Below are 27,319 nucleotides of genomic sequence, written 5' to 3'. Positions count from 1 at the left end.
TTGTGCACTCTTACTACTAGAACAAAACTGCACTGTAATTGTGCACTCTTACTACTAGAACAAAACTGTACTGTAATTCTGCACTGTTACTACTAGAACAAAACTGTACTGTAATTCTGCACTCTTACTACTAGAACAAAACTGTACTGTACTTCTGCACTCTTACTACTAGAACAAAACTGCACTGTAATTCTGCACTCTTACTAGTAGAACAAAACTGTACTGTACTTCTGCACTCTTACTACTAGAACAAAACGGTACAGTAATTCTGCACTCTTACTACTAGAACAAAACTGCACTGTAATTCTGCACTCTTACTACTAGAACAAAACTGTACTGTAATTGTGCACTCTTACTACTAGAACAAAACGGTACAGTAATTCTGCACTCTTACTGCTAGAACAAAACTGTACAGTAATTCTACACTCTTACTACTAGAACAAAACTGTACTGTAATTGTGCACTCTTACTACTAGAACAAAACGGTACAGTAATTCTGCACTCTTACTACTAGAACAAAACTGTACAGTAATTCTGCACTCTTACTACTAGAACAAAACTGCACTGTAATTCTGCACTCTTACTAGTAGAACAAAACTGTACTGTAATTGTGCACTCTTACTACTAGAACAAAACTGCACTGTAATTCTGCACTCTTACTACTAGAACAAAACTGTACTGTACTTCTGCACTCTTACTACTAGAACAAAACTGTACTGTAATTCTGCACTCTTACTACTAAAACAAAACTGTACTGTAATTCTGCACTCTTACTACTAAAACAAAACTGTACTGTAATTCTGCACTCTTACTACTAGAACAAAACGGTACAGTAATCCTGCACTCTTACTACTAGAACAAAACTGTACTGTAATTCTGCACTCTTACTACTAGAACAAAACTGTACTGTAATTCTGCACTCTTACTACTAGAACAAAACTGTACTGTAATTCTGCACTCTTACTACTAGAACAAAACTGTACTGTACTTCTGCACTCTTACTACTAGAACAAAACTGCACTGTAATTCTGCACTCTTACTACTAGAACAAAACTGTACTGTAATTGTGCACTCTTACTACTAGAACAAAACGGTACAGTAATTCTGCACTCTTACTACTAGAACAAAACTGTACTGTAATTGTGCACTCTTACTACTAGAACAAAACTGTACAGTAATTCTGCACTCTTACTACTAGAACAAAACTGCACTGTAATTCTGCACTCTTACTAGTAGAACAAAACTGTACTGTAATTGTGCACTCTTACTACTAGAACAAAACTGCACTGTAATTGTGCACTCTTACTACTAGAACAAAACTGCACTGTAATTCTGCACTCTTACTAGTAGAACAAAACTGTACTGTAATTGTGCACTCTTACTAGTAGAACAAAACTGCACTGTAATTCTGCACTCTTACTACTAGAACAAAACTGTACTGTACTTCTGCACTCTTACTACTAGAACAAAACTGTACTGTAATTCTGCACTCTTACTACTAAAACAAAACTGTACTGTAATTCTGCACTCTTACTACTAAAACAAAACTGTACTGTAATTCTGCACTCTTACTACTAGAACAAAACGGTACAGTAATCCTGCACTCTTACTACTAGAACAAAACTGTACTGTAATTCTGCACTCTTACTACTAGAACAAAACTGTACTGTAATTCTGCACTCTTACTACTAGAACAAAACTGTACTGTAATTCTGCACTCTTACTACTAGAACAAAACTGTACTGTAATTCTGCACTCTTACTACTAGAACAAAAAATCCCTGTAATTTCATTTACATCTTCAAGATATTTGGCAACATTTCAATACAAACTACAATTCTTCAATTGGACAGTTTCCCCCACAGACTTGTGTTCACTAAAAGTAAAACATTAAATGCAAAAATAACTGGCTAAATGCTTCTTATTCCCATATTCACACTAATATTTTGTTATAGAATTCTTCATTTTGTTGGGTCAATGAGAATAGACAAACATTTCAGAAAATGAAGCCAAAAAAATGGAGCATTTTTTATGAAAACAATTTCAGCTGTATGGGGATCTTGAAAATAGGAGGGGATGATGGAAGGAGAGGGAGAGGGTAGAAAATGGGAAAGTGGTTACAGGCAGTGTTAGCTTTGCTGGAGAAAATATTTCTGTAAAGGTATTTGAGGCAGGAAGAGACACAGGTTAGTAGATGCTGTATTGAGAAGCCCTAGTATAGGTTATGGTACTAGTGTATGAAAGACATCTGGCGTATTGAGTGAATGAATAATATATGTTATGGAAACTATAATTAAGGCCGTTTCACTCTAAAGATACATGAGTCTAAATCGGTCTCCTGTTGTGAAAGTAATGTTTCATTTTATCCCCCATGGCAGATGTAAATTGTAGGTCCTCTAGATTGGGACTTTCAGGATAGTGTTAAGAAAACTGCATATGCCTTCTCGCATTTCACAGGTGTGCGCATTGCCGAGATGTTTGCAAGCTTAATGCTGCAAGATCACTTTTGCAAACTTGCATCCATTGAATTGACCTCTAAAAGTGATTGGAGCACCTTCATTTGTAACTAACTGTCCTAAAAAGTATTACATTGACATACAAGGGATATTTACAACACATAGGGCCAGATGTACAGTACTAAGCTCTGAAAAGTGATAAAGTGGAGAGTGATAAACCACCAGCCAATCGGCTCTCAACAGTAATTTTTCAAACACAGCCTGTAACATGACAGTTAGGAGCTGAGTAGCTGGTAGTTTATCACTCTCCAGTTTATCACTTTTCAGAGCTTAGTACATCTCCCCCATAGTCACTATGGCCCCTTACTTTCCCAGTTAGTAAAATAAACTGGCAGTCAAATGAATAGTTAAAAACAGCACTTCAATAAAGTAGATTAGGCATACAGTATAGACAGTGATTAGACATTGCACTGCACTTAGGGCACATAAGGAGCATAGATGTACGGCTGGTAACCTCATCTCAGACAACCAGGCTGATCAAGTGAATGCATGTAGACATGCCGATGTATATTATTTGAAACATTTACTTTTTAATATGTATGTGAATAAATGAATATAAAAAACATTAACACCCTAAAAGTACAGTATACATTCAATTTTAGCAGGCAAACATAATAATGGGTTACAAAGTTCTAAAAATGAAAGACGCATACACAAAAGAACATTATATGAAGGTTAAATGTCTACGATTTGACAAAAAGTAGAAATTGACTATGCCCATTATGTGAAGAAAGAGCACATGTAAGGTGAAACATTAGTATGTGACATTTGGGGAATTCTAGCTACAATACAGCTCAGTAACTCAGTAATTGATAAAACGTATAACCTCATGTAATGCTGTCAGAAGAGTAACCTGCAAAATACCAGCTATTCAATTCTGCAGAAACTTTTTAAAATAACCTAAACAGATGTCTACATTCCAGAAACTTAATGGCTCATCGGTCATTAGAAAATTGCTTAAGATTTATTTCATTTAATATTTAAATCATCCTTCCAAAAAAATTTGTATGTCAGAGTCATGAAGTTTAATCAGTGATTGGCGGGTAGCAGCAATTGAATAGTTGTACTTTGGTGAAGAACATAGGTTTGGTGCAGGGGAAAAAGTATATAGACTATAAAGAGATGGCTGGGGGGCTGCATCCTGGCTACCTACCTCTCTCTGGGCTTGATTCACCATGGATTGCTATTGCGATCGCAGCTGCGATTACGCAAGCAGTTCTGATGCAAAAATATGGTACTGTTTGCAACCGCTCAGCCAGCATAGGGACTACCGCTCCCTCACATCCGTTAGACCTCACAATCCTGCGTATACATCGGTAACTCGGACCCTCACGCACAATTACAGCTGGTATGTCCTGTCTCTAAATTGCAACTCTCGTTGCACGTAGGGAGTACTCAAGCTGTGAATACCATCGCAGTGGCTAATTTATGCACGCCCAGGAAATGGCGTTTAAACGGACAGGCACGCCTGCGTTTCTCCGACCACTCCCCCGTCACCACCCCCAAATGCTGACGTCCTGTCACTCATTCTGGGATGGCTTTGTTTCTGCGTATGTGATAGCAGTGCGATCGCAATACTGGCCTGTGCACACGCACTGCGGTGCATACGCATGCACAGTACGCACCATCGGACGATCTGCGTACATTGTTGCAACTGCGATCTGTGATGAATGAGGACCTCTATACACAGCAGACAATTTACCTCTGACTAATGGTAGCAAACTTGTCATTGCTCTCTTAAACTTGTCAAAATATGCATTGGAAACTCTCCTACCTTTCTACTTCAGAAACAGTGCATTTCCTGTTCTGTTTCTGGTTGCTAGATCTTTCCACTTTTCTGGGCTGCCTGAGATGAAATGATAAACAAAGGGAAAAAAAAGCAAAGCAGAAAATAATAATAAAAAAGAAACACATCAATGAAGGATGGAATAACATACACATAAAGCATTTTGAGAAATGAACATTAAAAGCATAGACTAAAAATGTACTGTACATGTGCAACTTGTTAAAGGCTTCTACAATATGGTAAATTATAATATAAAGAAGACAAACAATATATTATTAAAGCAAAATGCACATTTGTACATACAGTATTAATGAAAGAGGTACAATGATCAGACAAAATGTACAATTTAAAAAATCTAAAGGAACAGTTTTACATATTAAACATGTATACTAGTTACAATAGGATTCAACAAAGTAAGGGTACTCCCATTGTTGCTCACTACTTTAAATTATAGCAAATTAGAAGATCAGAACACTAGTAAAGATACAGATGAAGCTTGCAGCCTGGAATCGCTTGGCAGAAGCAAATGTGTTCACCGTATCAGCTATGCCACGCTACATATACTTGTTACAAGTGAAGCATGGCTTCTGAAATTTAAAATGAATGTCCTGCTATGTGCCAAGGTGTAAGACAGCATTTTTTTTTAAATAAAACAAAGCAGGACATGTTATTATCAGAACATGTTATTTTTATCACCTATTAATTAAAATCTGAATGGTGAATTTTCTGAAAGTGGTGCAGGAATGTCAGTGCATGACCCAACTGAGTTTCGCCCCAGTATATGTGGCAGGAACTTAAATAAATGATAAAATCTAAGGCATGTACAACCTTTCTATAGTATGCATACATTTAATTATTGCATTAGTGCACTTACTAGTGTATATTACGGTCAACCAGCAACTGCTGAACTAAAGAGCAATCAAACCTGTTTGAAGAACACATTTAGCAAACTTGCGGGTATTCTAATGAATCTGGGCACGGTATGGCTAGCAGGATACCATGAAGAAATGTTCTTGTGAAGGTCAGAAGTACAAGTGTGAAGCATACTGACTTGCTTTATGGACCTTCTCTCCGATGTCTTCAGGAGGGAAGGTCCAAGGGGTACAGTAAGTCACCATTGTCCCTCTCCTTGCTGTGAAATGTTGTGAATCATGTCAATGCGCAGCAAGTAATGAAGCAAAGATCACATCATCCCTAAGTGAGTGGGATCCTTGATGGTAGCCTACTCTCCTTGGAGTCTGAGAATTCCCTGATATTCAGGAATCTTCCAAAGTAAGTAAATATGTATGATGTCTATTAGCCTGAATCCTTGTGACTGAGGATATCTAGGTAAGGGTTTTTCCATAATAAGTGGCATTATGTATAAAATATGCCAAGTTATATATAAACCGCTAATCATCTCTTTCCTCACAGCCCCTGGTATTCTCCTCCTGCTTAAATCAGTGATCATGATATAATTACCATGCACCAGCAATTATTTACTTTTCTTCGTCTGATTTTCCTAAATTACATAGCTGTATTTTGTGTGCACGTTCTGTTCTTTAGAAACTAAATTTCATTGCATACAGTATAAAATATAGGTTAAATATATAATGAGGACATGAGGATGCATATTTAAAGTACCATTAAAATTGTCTGGTTCCCTTTCTCACCATGAAGTTTAGCAACATGAACAAGTGATGTTATGTAATCAGAGACTACTGGAATTTGAGTCTTTAGTTTAAGTTATAACTTTACACTCAAAAATAAAAAATGTAACTGTTCAACATGTAGCACATTACATGCCTGTTCCTTGGGTTATCTACTGATTATACTGTATATTGTATCACACGAGGCACAAGCAAACAAACACATATGACCTTCTTGTATGGATGTGAATCTATAGGCGGGTATCCACTACCCGACAGCGAAAAGACTGAACGATAACGATGTTGTTCACTACACTGCAGCGTGCCCACACTGAACGATATGTCGTTCAGTGCAGGCACAATCAATCATCTGCAAACATGCTGAACCTGACGATATCGTCAGGTTGACCAGCATGTTTGCACGATGATAGATGTCTAAAAGACCAAATTTTCAAACGATTTTCAAACGATGTTCAAACGATTATCGATATTGATATCGTTATCGTTCAATCGCTCACTTTAATCATCTAGTGGATAGACACCTTATGGCTAACCGCAAAGTTTTACAGAAGTCTGCAAGTTAGGTTCTATACAAGTATAAGTCAGAACTACAGTATTAGGGACAACCAAGAAGTGGCTTTATGTCATATCTGTTAGTTTTGTTGTATATTTTTTGATCCTGTGTTTTCTTTTGGGACGAGTCATTGAGCTATATATAAAGGAGTGTTGTACTGTGCAGTATCAGCTGGCAAGTCATCCATTTGTAATTAATAACACATTCACCATTCCTTGCCAACATTGCCTAAAGTAGTATGATAAAGTACTTTACATCATACTCCATATTGTATAAATAATAGGTTAACACATCATGTACTGTACAGGATATTCTGTGAAGCTAGGAAGAAAATCATGTCCCTTGTTTAACTGTACAGCGCTGACATACATTTATGCTTGATGTACTATGGAGACTGTACGCAAACAACGTGGTCCACAGCAATAACTATACAACATCAAATGAACAACAAAACATTGAGACAGGGTCAAAGAAACTGTACTGTGACATGTGCGAAGGCACTCTATAAAAAAAATAACATAAAAAGTAACTGTAGCTGCGGCAGTTTAAGAGAGGAGGGGGCCCGTGTGCAGACTACTCCGTCCGGGCCACCTCCTCTCTGTGGTGCAATAGACTCTGGCATTGTACCAGAGTCAACTGCACATACGCAGGGCTCCGGTAACATGGCGCCTGTGCCATGGTTCTGGAGACACCTCTTCTGCCTTGCACAATCTCCATGAAAATGGCCACCGTTCCATTTTCCCAGTGGGTGCAGGGTGTGCGGTGTGGGCCCCCCTTGGCCTGTATGTACAGTGCACCCTGCACCCATTATAGGTAGGTCAATGAACTGTAGAAATATAATCAACTAACCAGAATGCAAAATAATAATGGTTTTAAAATGTTGTTTGCATAATAAGCTAAGTGAGTGCAAAAAATATGCGTTGGTCTTCTGATTCAGAAAGTGGTGTTTTTAGCTGCATGTATCTAGGCTTTTTAAGAGCTATGTGTACAGATGTGTCCTCATACACTGTGACTTCAGTCATGTCACACAGTTCCCTTTGGCTGCACCAATCGTGTTTTTTTCCACTCAAAATGTCCATCTTAATTCGCACCAAAAAAATGTGCGACATTTGTACATCTGCATGTGAATGAGTCTGAATCTGTGTAAAAAGTGCTACGATGCAACAGCCGTGGCTTTTTCTCACACAAGTTCTGTTGTGCTTCATCTATGACTTTGTACATATTAAAAACTAATTCCTGTGCGGTTAAGATTACAGATCAACGCCTGTAGTACAATTTGAGTGGTGTTTCACTGCGATGCAAACAAGAAGCAAAAATTAAAGAAGACAATGCATCCCACCCAATTTTTCCCACCCTGCCTCTCCCCATCCTCCCCTTCTATTTTACCCACAGTCTTCCTTGAAGTCATGGCCTTAATCCAGTCCTTGACCCCTTTCACCTCCCCCCACTTGACCCTAACCTAGGGGTCGGCAATAAGCGGCCCCCATATGCGCACACAGGGGGGGTTTCTGCGGGAGCCGGGCTGGAGCTCACTCATGAGCTCCACCTTCCGGCTCCCGCAGTGGGTGATGGGAGAGACGTCATGACGTCTCTCCCATAGTGCAGAGCAGGCTGGGAGGATGGAGGAGCGGACATCGACATATGCGGGGATTCAGGTAAGTGTTTTTTATTTTTTGTGTCTTTGTCCTATATGCATAGGGGTGGGGGCACTGCATAGGGGGGAGTACTACTGGGGCACTATATAATGGGCACTACTGGGGGTACTGCATAGGGGGGGCACTACTGGGGGCACTGTATAAGGGGAACTACTGGGAGCACTGTATAGGGGGGACCACTACTGTGGGCACTGCATAGGGACTACTACTACTACTGGGGGCACTGTATAGGGGGGGACCACTACTGGGGACACTGTATAAGGGGAACTACTGAGGGCACTGTATAAGAGGCACTGCTGGGGGTACTGTATAAGGGGCACTACTGGGGGTACTGTATAAGGGGCACTACTGGGGGGGAGGGCGGTCTTTAATAAATCATGCTGGCTGAATTTATTTGCCTGCTGCATTCATGTTTTTTAGTGATAGAGGTGTGTGTGTCTGTGTACCCCCGTCATAGGCTGAGTGGTATATTTTAGTGTAGTTGTCCTAAATCCCGTGTAAGCTGTTTCTATCTATCTATCTATCTATGTTTATTTGTGGCTAAATGTTTTTTCATTGGTTCAGTAACCAAGCATTTGAAAACCCCGCTTTCAAAATCCTGCGTTTGCCGCTGGCCCCCCAGCTGTTGTAGAACTACACATCCTAGCATGCGTGGACACAATTTTGCTATTTGGCCATGCTAAAACTGATGCAAGGCATGATGGGATTTGTAGTTCAACAACGTCTGGAGGGACACTTATTGCCCACCCCTGCGTCCTAACCCCTCCTGCCTCCTTCACTCCATCTCTTCTGCTATCTGTTCCCAACTCTCCAATCTTTCCCTCTTTTTAGGAACTGTACCCTCTGCATTCGAGCATGCCCTTCTCATCCATATTATTAAAAAACCCACCTTAGATCCTGACACTCTCTCTAGCTACCGCCCCTGCTCTCTCCTCCCCTTTGCCTCCAAACTCCTTGAGAGTAGTGTCTACAACCACCTCATAACCTTTCTTTCCTCCCACTCTCTGCTTGACCCATTTCAGTCAGACTATTGTCCTCTCCACTCCTCAGATACTGCCCTCACTAAAGTCACCAATGTAGTTTACAGCATTAAACGATGATGATAATAATAATTATTGTAGATATGCATCGCAATACTGATTGCCTGCACTGGCTTTTCTTATGTGTCAAATGAGATTGTACCTCCTAATTTTCCATTTCTCTCTTATGCCCACTACTTAATACCTATATCAATAGCTTCAATTTCTGCCCATAAAAGCAGGCGTCAAAGTTATATATGTTATATACATTTTTCAACATTGGGTGGTACATAGGGTCCCTTACAAAATTTTGCTATGGGGCCTTCAAATACCTAGTTACGCCCCTGCTAATAACATTTCCAATTGACTTAGTAAAAATAGCGTAACAGTGCTAAGTATTAACTTGCCATAAAGCATGTTTTATTTGTTACAGAATCATGTTTCTAGGTAGAATTTCCAGCTTGCTGCAGGTCCATTTCTGGTTTCTGATATATCATATCAACTAACCATTGGCGTATATATATAAAAGGTGCAGGGTGGAGTCCCTGGGGGCTCACCCTGCACCCATAAAATTATACTTTCCTCCCTGGAGTCCTTGGTCGGCCAGTGCTGCAGACTGAAATCACCGGGAAAATAGTGTGGTGGCCATGTTACCTGTGATTTGCGCAGTAGAGCTCTCTCTAGGAACATGGTACGGGCGCCATGTTCCCAGAGACCTGCACATGCGCAGTATGCTGCTGTAGAGGTGGAGGGCACGTATACAGGCTGCACACGGGACCCCTCCTCTCTTAAACTAACATATATAAATTTTAAGAGTAACTTGCCCTTGAGGGACTACTATCTACCAGGGAGATTTGTTTGCTTTCATTGCCCTAAGGCGATGTCTGCAGTGACATTGAATAATAATCCCAACATTAACACTACTGCGGTTCCAAGACGGGAATCATAAATAGTAATAATGGTCCATTCTAATTGGTAAATGCAGTTAGATTGGAGGAAAAGAAGAGGTCTGGCAGCTAGACCCAACAGCTGTCTCTCATCAAGCCTAGTCATTTATATGTGTGACCAAACTGGACCCTGATCCTCTGATTGTACCGTGTGGCATTATATAAGACAACAGATCTGCTGTGTAGATAATTGTACTACATGAATAGAGTTTAGTTTATCTGTTGTTGTATCGATGTTCTAAACAGAATACATAAATCTGTTTAGAACAAATCATCCTGCGATTTTTGAGTCCCAAAATCCATTGCCACATTATTGTTCCATAGCCACATTATTTCATTTGCTAAAGAACTGTAGCACACAGTGTCATTTCATTAGCCAATCTGGCCCAACATTTAACAAACCAAAGTGGCCCCAAAACAACCCCAACAATAGTTTATCATCAGTTATCAGCCAAAAAAGAGATGTATCACCCTTTGCTATCCAGCTGATTCAGTACTATTCATTACTGCCCTTTGTAATTAACATGGCAATGAAACATTACAATACAGATGTGTCCTCATACAACTAGCGTGTATATATTCCATACGGCTAGAGACACGGCCGTAAATAGCTATGGTGACTGGTGCCTCTGTGGGTAGCAGGGTGCCTGGAACGGCTCCATGCAGCCAGGATCTATGCTGCAGCATCTGCGGAGCATCCTGTGGACGCTCTTGACGGGCACCCCGCACAGTATATGCAGCCGAACATGCGTTCTGAGGATGCCCGGTCAGCGTTACACTTACTGTATCTGCCGGTCATTTCTCCTCTGCTAAAACGTCATGATGTCCTGCACTCAGGGGGCAAGTGCAGAACAGGGTGCAATATTGCCCTGTTACGGCTCTTGCGATAGATGCCCGACACAACTGAGACGTTCCAAGAGAAGAAGCGTTCTGTATTTTTCTTAAAATATTGTGCCTTATACCTCTCGTAGAATCAGCTCAAGGCTGCTCACAGTGTACTAGAGACGCTAGGCTGTGATATTAAATACACAGGAATTGGTTTTACTCACAAAGTCACAGATTAATCACAACAGAACTCTTGGAAGAAAAGTCGCTCACATTGGAGCCCTTTTTGAACAAATATAGACTCAATCGCACACAGAAGTAAAAATGGTGCACATCAAATTGATGAGTGTAATCTAGTCGCACATCAAATTCATCAGTGCAATCTAGCAATGTAGTTTTGTCGCTCCCAGTTATTTTATTTATGCAAATAAGACACATCTTGTGAGCGAGAAAGCCAGTCAGTGCAGCCGAATTGCCTGTGACCTGCCGTGCCAAGAGGGGCTCTTTAGCGCCACTGTAGCCACAGAGTAAAAGGACACATATATACTAATCCTGGCAATGCTCAGCAAATTAAAACTTCAGGTTTTAAGCAATGATACAAGATAACATTTATGAACTACAAGACACACAACATGATATAGATATTAAAGAACAAAAAATACTAAATGACATGACATGATAGTAAAGAAAACCAAACAAAATCACTATGACACATGAGAAGAATGAATAAGTCTGTTTTATACCTTTCTCGTTCTGGTGAATGCAAACTAGTATCTGGTCTCAAGCAGTTGGTACTAGCACTTCGAGCCCTGTCAAGGGAGGGCTGTAGTTCACTAGTGCCAGTGCATTGCATCCAGCGGTAGAAGAGAAAGAAGAATAGAAAAGAAAACAAAGAAAGGAATACAATGTTAGATATAAAATCATAAAAAGTAATGTTTTCTTAGCATAAGATGTAAAATTGTCATGACTGTTCATGTTTGTAGAAATATGAATTGTGCTTTCCCAATATTAGCACACTGAGTTATGACGCCAATAAAATGGGAACACACACTGTAACCCACCTGGGCTCTGAGCTTCACAGGGAAATCACAAACTTACTGCAAAATGCATTTGCAGATAAAATGACTGGATAGCTACTATTTGTTAAGATCTTGTTTTATTGGACAGCTTTGATGAAAGGGTAACAGAGGAAGATTGTTTTATAGCTAAAAAGCATTAACTACTTCAAATTGTATAAAAAGAAAACTGGTGCACAGAAAAAGGTGCTATAACCCGTGTGACCCATTCAGACCCTGCAATATTTTTAGTGCTACTTAGAAAATCGGAGCAGATGTAACATTAGTTGCTAATAGTTACAGTGCTATAAACAACATCTATATAGAGCCAATATAATAATCTATTGGCTGCACTGCACCACTTATTTCTCAATGTCACAGCCTGGTGTCTGTTATCTCTGCCCAATTCTGGATAACGTATTTCAGTAGTCGTTTAATGTGACATTTAGGGGTCAATCCAATTAGGTGCGAATTGCCACGTGCGAGTTGTTGGTTTCTCTTCGAATTCGCACAGCAAATTCATTTGCAATCCAATTAGCAACTCGCACTGAACCAGAGTGAATTCACATTTTTCCCTTCACACCTCCCCAGGGCCGGCAACAGAAATCCTGGGGCCCGGTACATTGATATATCTGGGGGGCCCAATCTCGACCCCCGCACCTACACATTCCTGCGTGTGCCAATACATGTATCATCAAATTAAAGACACTGCAATACTGTAAAAGTGCAGATACAGGATCCATACAATTATCTGCGTGGCTGCAGTTCCTGGGTTAAACGCCCGGAAGAATTCAATTGAACATGGCAAGACCCAGGGGGTGCATTTAATGCAGATTTTTTTCCTTGCAGTACTTGTGGCTGCAATGAAAAATCTGCATTAAGTGCACCCTCTGAGGCTTACCGCACAGGGTAGCAGCAGTCAGGGCCAGATTAACAATGGTTGGCTGTATTTCCCCTTCGTGCTAGGGACCTGGAAGTGACGCGAGTGAGGGAGGAAGTGCAGTTCCTGCCCATGACAGCCAGATAAAGAAGTACTTTGTCCCCACTTAAACAAGTTTGTTGACCCCTTGCGGGCTCTCTGCGCTCGCCATGCTTTGGGTATGGTTATATTCCCCCTCTATGCCCACTTGGATGGCAGGGAATGACGCTGGACACTGGCTGATGACGTCAGGGTCCTCTCCGTGAAGGAGATTTAGACATTATCGATTAACAATGGGGCGGGTGGAGCTGCAGCTACAGGCCACCCCATCAAAATAGGCCAACAGGATCTGCTGTAGACAGGAAAACAAAAATCCTGTCACAGCCTGGCAGCTGCGGTCCGACCAAGGACCCATCCGCCCCCCCTGTCCCTTCCCACCTGAAGTTCAATCACTAGGTATACTGTCAAACTGTGACCGACATACACATGACAGCTGCAGCGCAGTGGAAGGCTTCACTAGCCCTCCCGGCACCTCCTCCACTCCGTGTACCTACATCACTCGTGCTGTAAAAGATTTGTCTGCCTGCCCGGTGCACGGTTACTACGGAGAAGCACATGATCACGCTGCAGCTGCAGCCGAAGGCGAACTTCATCCTTCAACTATAAGGTACCGCCTCACACACACTGGCTGTGGCAAAGCTATGATAAAGCCTGTACCACTGAGACAGTAGACTCCAGCCCACACGCAGCACCCGGACAGTAGTGACTCTTACCCTCAATTCCCCAGCATCAAGATCAAACCCCTATTACCCGCTACTGCAAGCACTCCATCCTCCCATTCCCCACACTTACATGTTCCTGTCTGTTCACCTTTCCTCACCCCCAACCTACATTACTATTGCCTGTTCATTGTATTCTTGCATTGGTTTACACCCTGGCCGGGATACCTCTGACACAAAGGAGTCTATTTACTAAGCAGTGTTAGGAGAAAGAGTGAAAAGTGATAAGAAAGGGATAAGGTGCCAGCCAATAAGCTCCCAACTGTCATTTTTCAAACACAGCCTGTGAGATGACAGTTAGGAGCTGATTGGCTGGCACCTTATGACTTTTTCACTCTGTCTCCTAACACTGCTTAGTAAATAGACCCCAAAGTGAATATCAGAGCTATCAGCTGAATAATATTTCTACACCCAATCATACTTACTATTCTATTCATGCGACCGTCCAGCTGTATTTACATTAATACTTGAATAAAATCCAATTTGTTTTTATCCATCTCATTAGCCACTGTATATTCTACCATTAGCCATTGGTTTAGTCATCCAGTTAGCTATTGTGTCTTCCACAAGGCACATCCTTCTGCCAGCCACCAGGGCCCGTAACAGGGCATGGTTGCGCTCTGTGCTGGCACTGCCTACTGAGCGTGAAACGTCATGACATTGCGCAGAATGGGGCATGACGGGCTGATTCTGTAAGTGCAGCGCTGACCGGGCGCCCGATCAGATGCATCTACTGAGAAGGGTGCCCATCTGGAGCATCCACATGATGCTCCGCGGGTGCTGTACCAGCAATCTTGGCTGCAGGGTGCCGTTCCTGGCACCCTGCTAGCCAGGAGCAAGAGCCGGGGGGCGACAGAGCCTTTGCGTTCTGTGTGATGGCACCGGTCGCCCCTAGATAAAGGAGCAGAGTATACTGTATGCGGCTCTCAGAGGCTTCAATAAGGCACACACATACACACATGCTACCAAATGTCAGTTCAAATCAGTCCGCCCTACCACCTTAGGAATGGGTCCTATGTGGCCCTGAATATAGATATTTGGATATTATTTGTGGCACTAAGTAACTTTTTTTTTTAGTTCTCTTATGGTGTCTAGATGTAATTTCTTCTCAGTATAGCTATTAACAGGGTAAGGTCTCTCCTCTTTATATACAGGGATTTATCATTCATGACATCACTAAGTGACCCCTATGCTCTTTAGTAACGGGGTTTCATATTTACATCATCACTAAGTGCCTTTTTCTTGTCAGACTATGGTCATGTTAACAAGGGGTGTTTCCCATTGTTCATAGACTCTCACATTACACTAGTAATATATCCCCTGTGCAGCCCTCACCCACACAACACTGGTCCCACATCACTTCTCACATCCTTATGGTGCTGGTCACACCCCTTGTGGCGGCACACTATAGGCCCTTCATAGATTTCAGCTCCTGTCTCATGTGGACCTTTATCTGACACTCGCAGCAGTAATGGAATAGCTCAGGGCAGAGTTGCAGCTGGGCAGTGGAGTCACTAAGTCCCATGGCCAATCGAATCTGCCCCTCTGTTTAATATATTCAATTGGGCTGTACCACTGAATATACAGCAGATGTCTATATATTAGGGATGTGCAGGCTCGGATAGGTTCGAGTTTGCACGTGGAGTTCGGATTTTTCCCTCCAAAAAAACGGAACTCAGAACGAGGCAAAACGTCATCTTACATGGACGAACATCATCATTCCTGGACAAAAGACCAGGAATGATGATGTTCGTCCATGTAAGATGACGTTTTGCCTCGTTCTGAGTTCCGTTTTTTTGGAGGGAAAAATCCGAACTCCACGTGCAAACTCGAACCTATCCGAGCCTGCACATCCCTACTATATATATATATATATATATATATATTTATATATTGTGATAGAAGCACTGGAGAAGTGTGGAATGGCTTCTATGTGTGTCCCAGGTTCCTGTCCTATGTGTTTTAGCCCCCAGGAGAGGTCTGTTTTACAAACAGGTTTGAGTGTCAGCTTTTGGTAAAAGCCAGAGAATGGGTCCTGGGGGTGTGGATGTGAGAGAGAAGGTAGGGCTCCATCCACAGGGCCGTTTCAGGTGTTAGGCCTTTCAGCCAGAGAGCAGGTTAATGAGTGATTACACCTGGAAGTGGCTCATTAAAGCTGTGTAATGTCTTGGTGCAGGGTCTCACACCTGGGAGAGCAGGCCCGCAGGTTAGCTTGCTCTGAAACACTGTATGCTACAAACCTGAAGGTACTGTGGACGTGGACTTATTTTAGTGTTCTGTTAGTGAGGGAACCTACTGTCTAGTTAGAGCCCAGACGGGCTAGGATTTATTTTATGTTTTGTTTATTTGATTGTTGGTGTTGCACAATAAAAACTGGTGCAGACCAGCTTGCACAAAAACACACGACTAGAGTGTTGTTTCCTGGCTGCTGTGTGTAAGGAGGTGTCCATCTACCCCAGGAGAGGGACACCCTACCCCGATCATATCACAATATATACTGTATATGTGTGAAAGTAGCAAAACAATATATTTGGAATAAGATCCTGTAAAGAAATATCCAATGCAAAATTAGCTGCCAATATTTTGTACACTTTACATGTACAATGGAATTTGTTCGTAAGTGAAATGAATAGCAGCTCAGGATTTTGTCTTACTAAACTATCATTAACCATCTCCTTCAGGTGACCTTGACAATGTGTAGGATCTAAAGTAAAAAAAACAAACAAACAAAAAAAAACGATGTCACGCTTACCTCACCAGTCACCACACCTTCTCTTGTGCAGGCTGCTGCCAGTCAGTGTCGCTCTCACTGCAGCGGCTTCCTCATGGGTGGGACTGGGGAGGGTGTCTGGGACTGAAGAGAGTTTTGCTGGCTGCTGCTTGAAGTTGTGCACTCGTCACCAGGCTGCCTGTGCCAGTAACACTGCAGTAAGGACGGTGCGGGTGCAGCGTCACGGGTAGTGACGTCATTCAGTGCGGACCAGGTGACGGGGTAACCGGAGGGGAAGGGGGGATCGTTGCGTAATCATATGGGTTTTTTGCCTACTTGCGTCTAATTGTGATTTATAACATGGTGCGGTCAATGTTTTAAATCAACATTAGCCTTCCCAGGACAGGTATACCCTTTGTACCCCTCTGAAAGATGGAAAGGAAAATCTTTATTTTAAAGTTAAAATGTTGTGACATCGAGCTGAACTCCTTGGACACCCCCCCAATGACTAATTAGGCAATCAGAAGTTTCCAATTAGCTTAGTTAGTCCAATAATTATATGAATTTTTGGGGTAAAATTTTTTTGCCTCAAATTACCCCAACTTTTTCATTAGTTTAGGTACCCCTAATTGAATTAATGTATTTTTTTATTTGAAAAATAATTGGATTTTTGTATTATTTTTTTACAATTTTTCAAAGTGCCCTCAAAGTACTCCAAAAATAATTTTTTCGTACTTTATTTTGCATTTTTCATTTAATTTGTTTGAGAGCACACAAATAAGTTTGCTTTTAAAAAAAATAAAATAAATCACAAATCAGCCATTTGACACCATTTCAGTACTTTCCTAATGCCCACAAACAGCATTCTATATGGTCCTGCTAACGAAATTATCAATTTTGGGGGGTCCAGGATGGTCTCCCCACTTATTTATGCATTTCTTTCACATCGCATTTAGCAGTCAATTCACAAACCTCCACTGCGAGTATTTTGATTGGAGAATTCTCAGGAGCACGCATTTGTGCGAAGTCTGCAAGTTTAATTAAACAAACTCACAATTCGCACCTAATTCGATTGACCCCTTAGTGCTATGTACCAGAATGGGAACACAGGCATTTTACTTCTATACTGATCGCCATAATAGAGATATATTACTAACCGTGACAAATGACTAACTATGAAAGAGATAATTAACAAAGTAAAATAAAGAAAAATACACATGGTCTGATCTGACTTGAAAAAGAAAGATGGCAAATGTTAGAATGGAAAATTTCTCAACAGAAAGAAAAAAATTAATTTATGTAAATGATTAGTTTTTCCTTTTTTTTATTCCTTTTTTTAATGTAATGTCATTAGAGAGACTATAAAAAAAAAAATCGAAAACTATATGTAATAAAGCAATGCAGTTCAGATTTTATACATATGTCCCTAAGAGAAAAACCCAAACTCTTATATGTGGATTAATTTGTAAAATATGTGTGTCTGTCTATCTATCTATCTATAATTATGCAAATGTATGTCTATAGATATATCTCTCTATATAGTATGTGTGTATATATATATATATATATATATATATACACAGTATGTAGTGTTATCCGTTTATATGAAATTATGCTACAGTATGAGCTTGAAAGGAGATTTTAAAAGGCTTTGATGCCATCATACTGATAGATATACTTTGTAGCCTACAGCGGTTCAGGTTTCACATTGATTTTGCTAAGGAATGATCATTCAGGGCACACACCAATATCATGAATAACCACAAAGAAAACAGGCTGATTAACCTATTTAAGCTGTTTCAACAATTCTCAATAACATGTTTCTATTCAGGACTGTGACCAATGTATTATTTCCACAGTGAGGTCCCTGATGTTTTCTGTATACATGTATAATATTTTTACTCATAATATGGGTCTATTAAGCACATAGAGCATGAGCTGTTCTTTTTTAGACATCACCATAATGTAAGTAATACCTAATAGTACAGGGCTCTTCAACCCATCACACAAATATGCCTTGCAAAATGGGATACTCAAGTGGCCTCAGAATTTACTAACTTTTCTGACAATAACTATCAGTAAGTAAAATGATTATAATCAGTTTACACTTGTTGGAAAGTGCAAACGGATGTTCTTGTTTTATATTAGAAATAGTTAAAGAGCCCTGTTCTATAGCACACAGTAATACAACACCTGAAGTTTAAACAGTAAATGGTGGACAATAGAGCATATATAGTAAGAAAACAACACTACATAGACACTGTATACTGTACCAGTGAAGTGAGCACAGTGTTTCCTTCCATACAATTAATGAATATATGCACATTTTTGTCATATTATTTTAGGAATAAACATACTGACTGAAACATGGAACCACATAACTGAACTCCACAACACAGTTCTTACCTGTACAGTCTCCAATGAGAACCAAACTCTAGCAAAGGCATCTTGGGTGGCAAAGTTTTACTGTGCCTAACAGTATTTCTTGTGTATTGCAGAACACAAGAGAACACAAAGAAAGAATGCAATAGTACTTCAGCAAAATAGGATACTTAGACAGAAATATAATAGTCTTATTGCCTGTACTGGGTGAGTTGTGGAGTACTTGGAGTGTATGTGCCGTAAAATTATGATTTATTTTGTAATATCAGCAATGACTATAACAGTATGTTTGAGCCTTGAATTATATTTGTTAATATGTCGGCTATCTGTTAAGTACATTTTATTGTGTAATGTAGTCAATTGTGTCAATTGTCTATTCTGTAATGTAGTGCACTTATGGCTTGTACACTGAAGACAGAAACAAAGGGGTATATACACACTACAACAGTCCTAAAGTATGCATGGAAAGAGTTGTATGCAAAACTCACTAATATTAAAAAATTACTATAATTAAAATACAGTATTTCAATGATGGTATTCATGTATAGTATTCTGTATTATTAATTACAGTATATCATGTATTTCATGAGGAAAGCATTTATAATACTAATGACCTTGTGTAATGACTGAACAGTCTGAGTGAAAGGACCCGTTTGTGTGTGAGAAAATATTGTTCTAGAATTTATACAATTTTATGTCATAATGTGTTATTAAGACATGAAGTGATACAGGATCGATACTTAGCGTAAAATGAATAATGTTTAATTAATCATGTTTAACAATGTCCATACAGTAAATATACTATAATCCTTACTTAGTGACAATGCAAATAATATTCTAATACTTAAACAGGAACTGACATTTTCATAAATGAGGACGAAGGAAAGCTCCATCAGAAACAGATAAATAAGGAAACCATAGGTTGCCATCTCCATATGTAGCAATCATGTTTACCTCCAGGACCTGATCCAATCACTAACACACTCCAATTAGTACTTATGTGATGTAACTAATGTTACCATATCAGACAGTTCCTAAAATGAGCCTAACACAGTCTACCAGACTGAGCAATCTTGAGAAATCAAACAGCATTTCAATTATTAAATATCATGTAAAATGTTGTTGCTTATGCTTCTAAATAAGGTACTATACTGTGGTCAATAATATAGGTCAATGATATATACATTAACTTTTATTTGCTTCTAATGTTGGGTATGCACTGGACGATATACCAATCCTCCAGCCGACGAACAATATCTTGTCCTGACCGTTTGCCGGTGTGTACACATGATATAGCTGAGAACTACCATGCACATCTGCCTGTGTGTAAGGGCTCCCAACTGACATGCTGGCCGCAAGAACCAGCTACAATGACATCACAACTGGTTTGTGCGGCCAGACCGATCGGTTGGCTGGTTGGTAATTGTGCATGCACAGACGAATGGAGGAGTGCAGAAGCTTCCCAAAGCAGCCAATCAGCTTCTAGCAATAATTTAAGTACATCCTATAAAGTAACAGGTAGGAGCTGATTAATCAACTTCTCCTCTCGTCCACTCTTAAAAAGGTTTGATACATCCCCCTTCACTAGTCACTCAGAAGACTGTAAACTCTTTTGCAGTGGCTTTGCAGTATAGGGAAATGACAACTTGTTGTTAAGTGAACAAAGAGAGATCATTGTAGCATTGCCATATACCGAAATGCCTACAAAAATAAAACAATGGGGGCAGATATTTTGTAGGCTGAACTAACACTGGTTCAGCCTACAACTATAGGTTGGTGCCAGTTCACTTTAAATCTACAGCAAAGTCCTTTTCAAACTCCCCACACGCAATATTTAATTTTTTTGCTGTAAATTCAATTTCGAAAACAAGCCCACCCAAATGGTATACAGTAGGAAACCTTTAACAGCAATATGTATATATACTGAACTTCTGGGTGTACAGTATATTTACTAAAGTGCGGATTTATAGAAGTGGAGATGTTTGCCCATAGCAACCAATTAGATTCTAGCTATTATCTTCTAGAAGGTGCTAGATTAATAATAAGTAGAATCTGGTTGGTATGGGCAACATCTCCACTTCTATAAACCTGCACTTTAGTAAATATACCTCCTGGTCTTAAAGTCAAAATGTATAGTATACTTGAACCTCGAAAGTAATACAATATCTCACATACAAACTAATTGTGAATTGCCTTTTCAGATTGAAATTAGTTTACCAGCATATATTAAATCATAGCTTAATTGGAACTACCAGCAAAAAGTTAGTGGGTCTCTTTAATAGTCATGAGTACTGTAGGAATGATAAAATATACCAAATCTTTATACATATACCAATATATAGATTCCCATTACAGACAATCTAAAACAATTCTAAAGTCTTCTCATTTCATGTATCTAATAGATTTATAAAGAATTTCAACTAAAGAGAGTGGATAAAAATGCTGAATGCACTCTCCGGAAAATGCCTACCATGCATATAATTATGTAGTAATGAGGATGGCATGCCTGAGATGGACATATGCAGTAGGAGCGGAGGCACCCCCTTCTATTCCTGCTAGCAGCTCCCACTAGCCTACTCTCCAACACGACCCCTTCCATCAGGTACAAAATGCTCTGTTACTGGACTTCCCACCTAATGTATTATTGCAGACACCTGTGTTGAACTAGGTAATAGATGAGACAGGTGTTTCTTTCAACACAGGTGGCTGCAATCAGAAATTAAGAGGGAAGTCCAGGAGCTGAGCATTTGTACCTAATGGAACGGGTCATGTTGGAGGGTCTGCACTAGCTGTGTGTAAAACTCACAAAGGGTCATGTACAAACTGCAGGACTACATTGCAAATTATCTTTTTGTGGCACTGCACACCTATTTTTGCATAAGTGTGTCTAGATTTACAGGGAAACACAAGCATTTATGTGCTAAATATTTCATGGGAGGATTTTGATGAATTAAGGGCATTCTATACGAAGTGCGGATTAGGGACATATGAGCGCCTACTTGTGCATTAAGTAGTAGTAAGAGGTACATTAATGGTTTTACTGCTGGCATTTTTCAGAGCATCTACTGTTAAAAAAATAAGTTTATTTTATTGGGAAGGGGGGGAGTCCAAAGGCTGGTCAGCTTGATGGTGTACAGTACATGAGCACAGAGAGAAGAATTGCTGGTACAGTATATGAGCACAGAGAGAAGCAATGCTGGTACAGTACATGAGCACAGAGAAGCATTGCTGGCAAAGTACATGAGCACTGAGAGAAGTATTGTTGGTACAGTACATGAGCATGGGGAGAAGCATTGCTGGTATAGTACATGAGCACGGAGAGAAGCGTTGCTGGTACAGTACATGAGCACAGAGAAAGGCATTGCTGGTACAGAACATGTGCACAGAGAGAAGCATTGCTGGTACAGTACATGAGCACAGAGGGAAGCATTGCTGGTACAGTACATGAGCACTGAGAGAGGCATTGCTGGTACAGTACATGAGCACAGAGAGAGGCATTGCTGGTACAGTATATGAGCACAGATAGAAGCATTGCTGGTACAGTACATGAGCACAGAGAGAGGCATTGCTGGTACAGTACATGAGCACAGAGGGAAGCATTGCTGGTACAGTACATGAGCACAGAGAGAGGCATTGCTGGTACAGTACATGAGCACAGAGAGAGGCATTGCTGGTACAGTACATGAGCACAGAGGGAAGCATTGCTGGTACAGTACATGAGCACTGAGAGAAGCGTTGCTGGTACAGTACATGAGCATGGGGAGAAGCATTGCTGGTATAGTACATGAGCACGGAGAGAAGCGTTGCTGGTACAGTACATGAGCACAGAGAGAAGCATTGCTGGTACAGTACATGAGCACAGAGAGAAGCATTGCTGGTACAGTACATGAGCACAGAGGGAAGTATTGCTGGTACAGTACATGAGCACAGAGGGAAGTATTGCTGGTACAGTACATGAGCACGGGGAGAAGCATTGCTGGTATAGTACATGAGCACAGAGAGAGGCATTGTTGGTACAGTACATGAGCACGGGGAGAAGCATTGCTGGTACAGTACATGAGCACAGAGAGAAGCATTGCTGGTACAGTAGGTGAGCACAAAGAAAAGCATTGCTGGTTCACAGATTATGCATTGTACAGTACATAAAAGTCTTTATCTAAAAATGGGGTATAAAAACGTTCAGTATTTCAACATTTTCTTTCCTGCCCCCAACTCAAATAAAGAAACAAACTTAAGACAGCCAATTAAAATTAAATAATAAATTATAGGAAAGGAAATAAATAAATTTGTGATGACTTTGAGGGTTTCCAAAGGAAATGTCTTAAGATATCTGATAATGGGAATCATTTTAAATTACTTTAATTTTTTTGCTAAGAGCTGTAGAAGGCTATCTGCAAGTAATGAGAAAAAGTAGTTCCATTTTATTTTTTGTAAAGATGAAAACCCTTTTGCACCAAGTTTATTTTATTCTATCCCCACTACAACAAGAATCAATTTAAGTCTGAGACTTCCAGTATCACAAACCAAGGCTGTCATGAAAGAACTGAGATATATGAAGATTGAAAAACACTGCTAGAGGGAGTGTTGAAGTGGATTGAATTCCCATTTCATTTACTGGATGATACACAACATAAAAGAGGGTGGAGTGGCATAACAGGTTCATTTGGCTATTACATGGGAAAAGCCTACTGGACAGAAACTTAAAGGAACAAATCTATTACCTTATTTCCACAGTGTAAATCTGCTGCATTCCGAAATATACTAAGAAAACATTATGTTTCTGGAACTAAAAGCCCCATGATGTTACAATGATCTCCCTTTTAAACTTAAAAAACAATAATTAATAGTCTTTACAATGTCACTTTTGCTTTTAGATCAATTTTGAGCCTGTAGTTTAGGTGGTATGTAAATGGGAAACTGTGTATGTGGGCTAGTGAATGACGCCTCTGACATGCCAGAGGGTGCTTGTCAGCTTTCCAGAAATGCTGTCAGAATGTACGCAGTTCTTCTACAGTACAAATGATGCAAAGAAAACAAATCACACGACAATAGCAAATATGTATAAGAATGAAAAGTAGGCATTACATACTATTACTTGTTATGTGCTTGATGATATAATATAGGTCATAACACATTGGGATAGGCTATAAAACTGTGCGTTTATATTCTGGAAATCCAATTACTAAATGAATCATTATTAAATTTTGCTGTAAATGTATTATATGAAACAAATTTTAAGTTCACAGTACCTGATAGTATGTAGGCACTCGGCACTTCGTCCACGCTTCGCTCTGGGCAGCATAAGAAGTTCACTGGAATAAAATTCAGTTATTAGATCTAAAGAACTAGATAAACAAAGGCATCTTTTTAGACTTTATTAATGTACCACTATTTATTATTGATTAGTTAATGTACCTTTACTTAACTATGAAGTCTTATCAGGTAGCTACACACTGTACAATTATCTGTCCAATCTGACTGGTTGGAATGAAAATCTGGTAACGTATGGGAACAAATGACAATCGACCTTTTGCTACCAAATGCCGGAAACTGACAAAAACGGTTGCTCGGACGAATAATAAAATAATAATAATATTATAATGTGTACCTAGCATTAGTACAAAGACTAAAGAAGGTGTGAACTTTTGATCTAGCAATATTGTTTCACAACATTTTGCAATTCCAAGGCGCACGTCCCTCCATAGAAGACAAAGCTTATTGTCTTCATCATTAAGAAAGTGACATGAACCCAATTCTTTGTACTGCTGCCAACCTCTCTCCCCTTTATTTAGCTTTGCACTGGATTGGTCTTCTTTCGAGACCCATTATAATCTTCTGTATAAGAGTTCTTGTCTTCTTAATTTGAAGATCTCCTGCTGTTGTTTAAGACTGTTTTACTTATTAAGAGGTGTTGGATCTCCCTTAAGGGCACAGCATCAGCAATGATGGTGGTGGTGTATAGGGCACTGCCCCCATCTACACATTTACAGAACCCTCTGAGCTGGTATATCTGTGATGTGGAACAAAGAGTAGGAAGGAGCGCTTGTTTGTGAAGAAAAACAATGTGTATTAAAACAAACAATATTTAATGTCAATGAATACAAATTGCACTAAAATAGATAAAATGAGCAAATGGCTCTATGCATTAATGCCAGAACGTCCTTTTCTGTGCACTAGAAAGTCCAGTGCATTGATGAATTAAATGTCCATTTCATCTAGAAATGATGATCCAAATGGATAGGACTAGTCCTGCTAATTACAAGAGAAATGAAACAATGTGTCCTCTTAATGTTGAAGTGGTTATTCAAATTGCAACAAAAGCAGCAGTGATGGAATAGCTGCTGCAGGGAGCCGCTGGATGTAAATAGAAACAAAAGTATCTGTCCAGTAAACACTGACCCCAATTGTTAACTAGGGAGTGAAAACCTCTACCGCTCAATAGCGGGAGTATGAGACCTGTGAGTATAGGTATAATACTTACAGTTTCGATCTCTGGTAGCTGGTGACCCGCACTTGAAAAATGATATGATGAAATCTCAGGAGAACAATAGTGCTCCACCGCTCGTCAGCAGGAGCGTGGGTGCTGGATGGATTAGCGCCAGGTGCTCTGTTCTCCGTGCCTGGCTGTAGTAGTCATCGCTATGGGCCAGATGACAGTGTCAGGGCAGGCTCCCTGCCCGAAGGGATGTAGCGGTCAGAACTCCGATGCACAGGTGGTCTGGTATCATGAATGTAGGATGTTCCTTGACACGTTTCTCCGGGTAAAATAAATCCCGGTTTCCTCAGAAGGTATCTGCTACCTTCCATTGTTTTTGTCACCCTCAGTTTACCCTGTTGTAGGTCCATCGTTACTCATGTTATTCCAGGCCCTGGGGGTATCCATGTACATAAGGTGAGCCTGGTGTGAAAAGCTATCAGCTATATATGCTATATGCTTTGTTCTCCTAAAATGGTTTGGGTGACAGGTCACGTCCCCCATTCTCTTGTTATTCCTGCCTCATTCTTGTCCGATATCCTTTGTAGTGCCTGTCTTGTTTATATTTTTGAGTCCTGGTATTGACACTTTTCTGACACATCATCTTGGTTTTGGATAGAACAACCTGGCCCACCTCCTGACTCTGGCCACTCTGACCATTCTCTAGTTTGACTTCTTCCCCTATTATTAGATATGTCTTTTTGAGTCCATTAGTCATAATCCCTTTTAGCATAACCTCCCAACCCATCCATCCTGTGCGCATTCATATTAGCTCCTGCATTGGGATTCCATTCTCTCTGATTTACTATAATCTTACACTTCTTACCATTACTTTACAATACAGTATGTTACTCTTCTCTTTGAAAGATCTCTAAGAACCAACCAATCAGCTCTTATCATTTTCCAAACACAGCCTGTAACATGACAGTTAGAAGCAGCTGATTGGTTGGTACTTTATCTCCAAGCTCTTACTTCGGCAGGTAAACGTACCTTTCTTGATCAGATAAATACTGACTGTCTGAGTCCCTGGACCTATGAATTACTGGACTGCGGGAGGCATCGTGGTGTCTTGTTGGAGAGCGTGACCGTCTCATTTGATGAATTTCATCTAGACTCCTACATATTTGGACAAGGAAAAAAATTACTTACAGAGAAATCAAGAGCTACAGTCCATAAATAATGAGTAAGTAAAAGATTAACTAAGCTTGCTGAAAATGACAAAAGTGAACAATGAAATGAAAATGAAGTGAAAGCCCACGCCTAACACAGCAGGCCGAAAAATTAAATTTCTCAGACAAGAAATAGTCATCTGATGTAATAAGAAAAACAAGTTCTACAGTACATGAAACTGAATAACTGGGTTGTGTACGGGATGCCAACGTTTGGGATCCTGGTTGTCAGAATCCCGATGCCGGCATCCAGACAGGGTCACAATCCTGACCGTAGGAGGTAAGTATACTCTCCTTCCCCTACCCCTCTCTCCATGCACCCTAAACCTAACTCTCCCCCTCTAGTGCCTAAACCTAACCTGCCTCCCCAGCACCCTAAACCTAACCCTCCCCCTAGGAGAAGATTTACTGCTATGCAACCTAGGCTTCTGCCTAGGGCCCGGCCGGGCCCAGGGGGCCCGTGGCCCCCAGGAATCTGGCCCTGACTAAAGCAGGCTTCTCTCATGTTGTTTTGTTTTACAGAGGCTCGACGGTGCTTAGGGCAGTAGTAGCGCTAATACCGACGCTTGCGGCTAGGCTTTGTCACTGAGCCTATGCAAAATATCTCCCAGCAGAGCACCGCGTGACGTCATTCCCACCCCACACTTTCACACTGTCTCAGCAACTCAGCGCGGCACCAGCCTCAGCTCAGCGTCAGCCCAGCTCCAGCACACGAGAGTGGGGAACGGATGGAGACTATGCTGCTGTGTGAGAGAGGCCAGGTTGGGATTAGAGTTTCACTAATATAATTGGCTATATTTAAGAAAGAAGTATGTGTGTTTGTATATATATATATATATATATATATATATATATATATATATACATATACTGTATATGTA

At 40.4% G+C, this 27,319-nt stretch overlaps 1 protein-coding gene across 15 annotated transcripts in view; it reads right to left on the bottom strand.

The window, feature by feature from the left end:
• The window catches only part of RIMS1 (regulating synaptic membrane exocytosis 1), a 417,175-nt gene that overhangs the window by 167,166 nt on the left and 222,690 nt on the right, over nt 1-27,319 (bottom strand). For 3 of the 15 annotated variants that reach the window (XM_088471345.1, XM_088471265.1, XM_088471298.1), the window contains 5 exons: nt 26,260-26,385; nt 24,044-24,106; nt 18,819-18,896; nt 11,693-11,782; nt 4,290-4,361 (listed from right to left, as the gene is read on the bottom strand). In XM_088471345.1, the coding sequence (XP_088327471.1) occupies nt 4,290-4,361; nt 11,693-11,782; nt 18,819-18,896; nt 24,044-24,106; nt 26,260-26,385 (429 nt within the window). Of the gene's footprint in view, nt 1-4,289; nt 4,362-11,692; nt 11,783-18,818; nt 18,897-24,043; nt 24,107-26,259; nt 26,386-27,319 lie in introns of those variants that run through there. The other 12 variants (XM_088471230.1, XM_088471248.1, XM_088471306.1 and 9 more) reach the window with 6 other exon arrangements.

The sequence above is a fragment of the Taudactylus pleione genome, unplaced genomic scaffold, assembly GCF_031769625.1.
Source record: "Taudactylus pleione unplaced genomic scaffold, aTauple2 ptg000015l, whole genome shotgun sequence".
NCBI lineage: Eukaryota > Metazoa > Chordata > Amphibia > Anura > Myobatrachidae > Taudactylus > Taudactylus pleione.
This window is presented reverse-complemented; position numbering and strand designations above follow the sequence as displayed.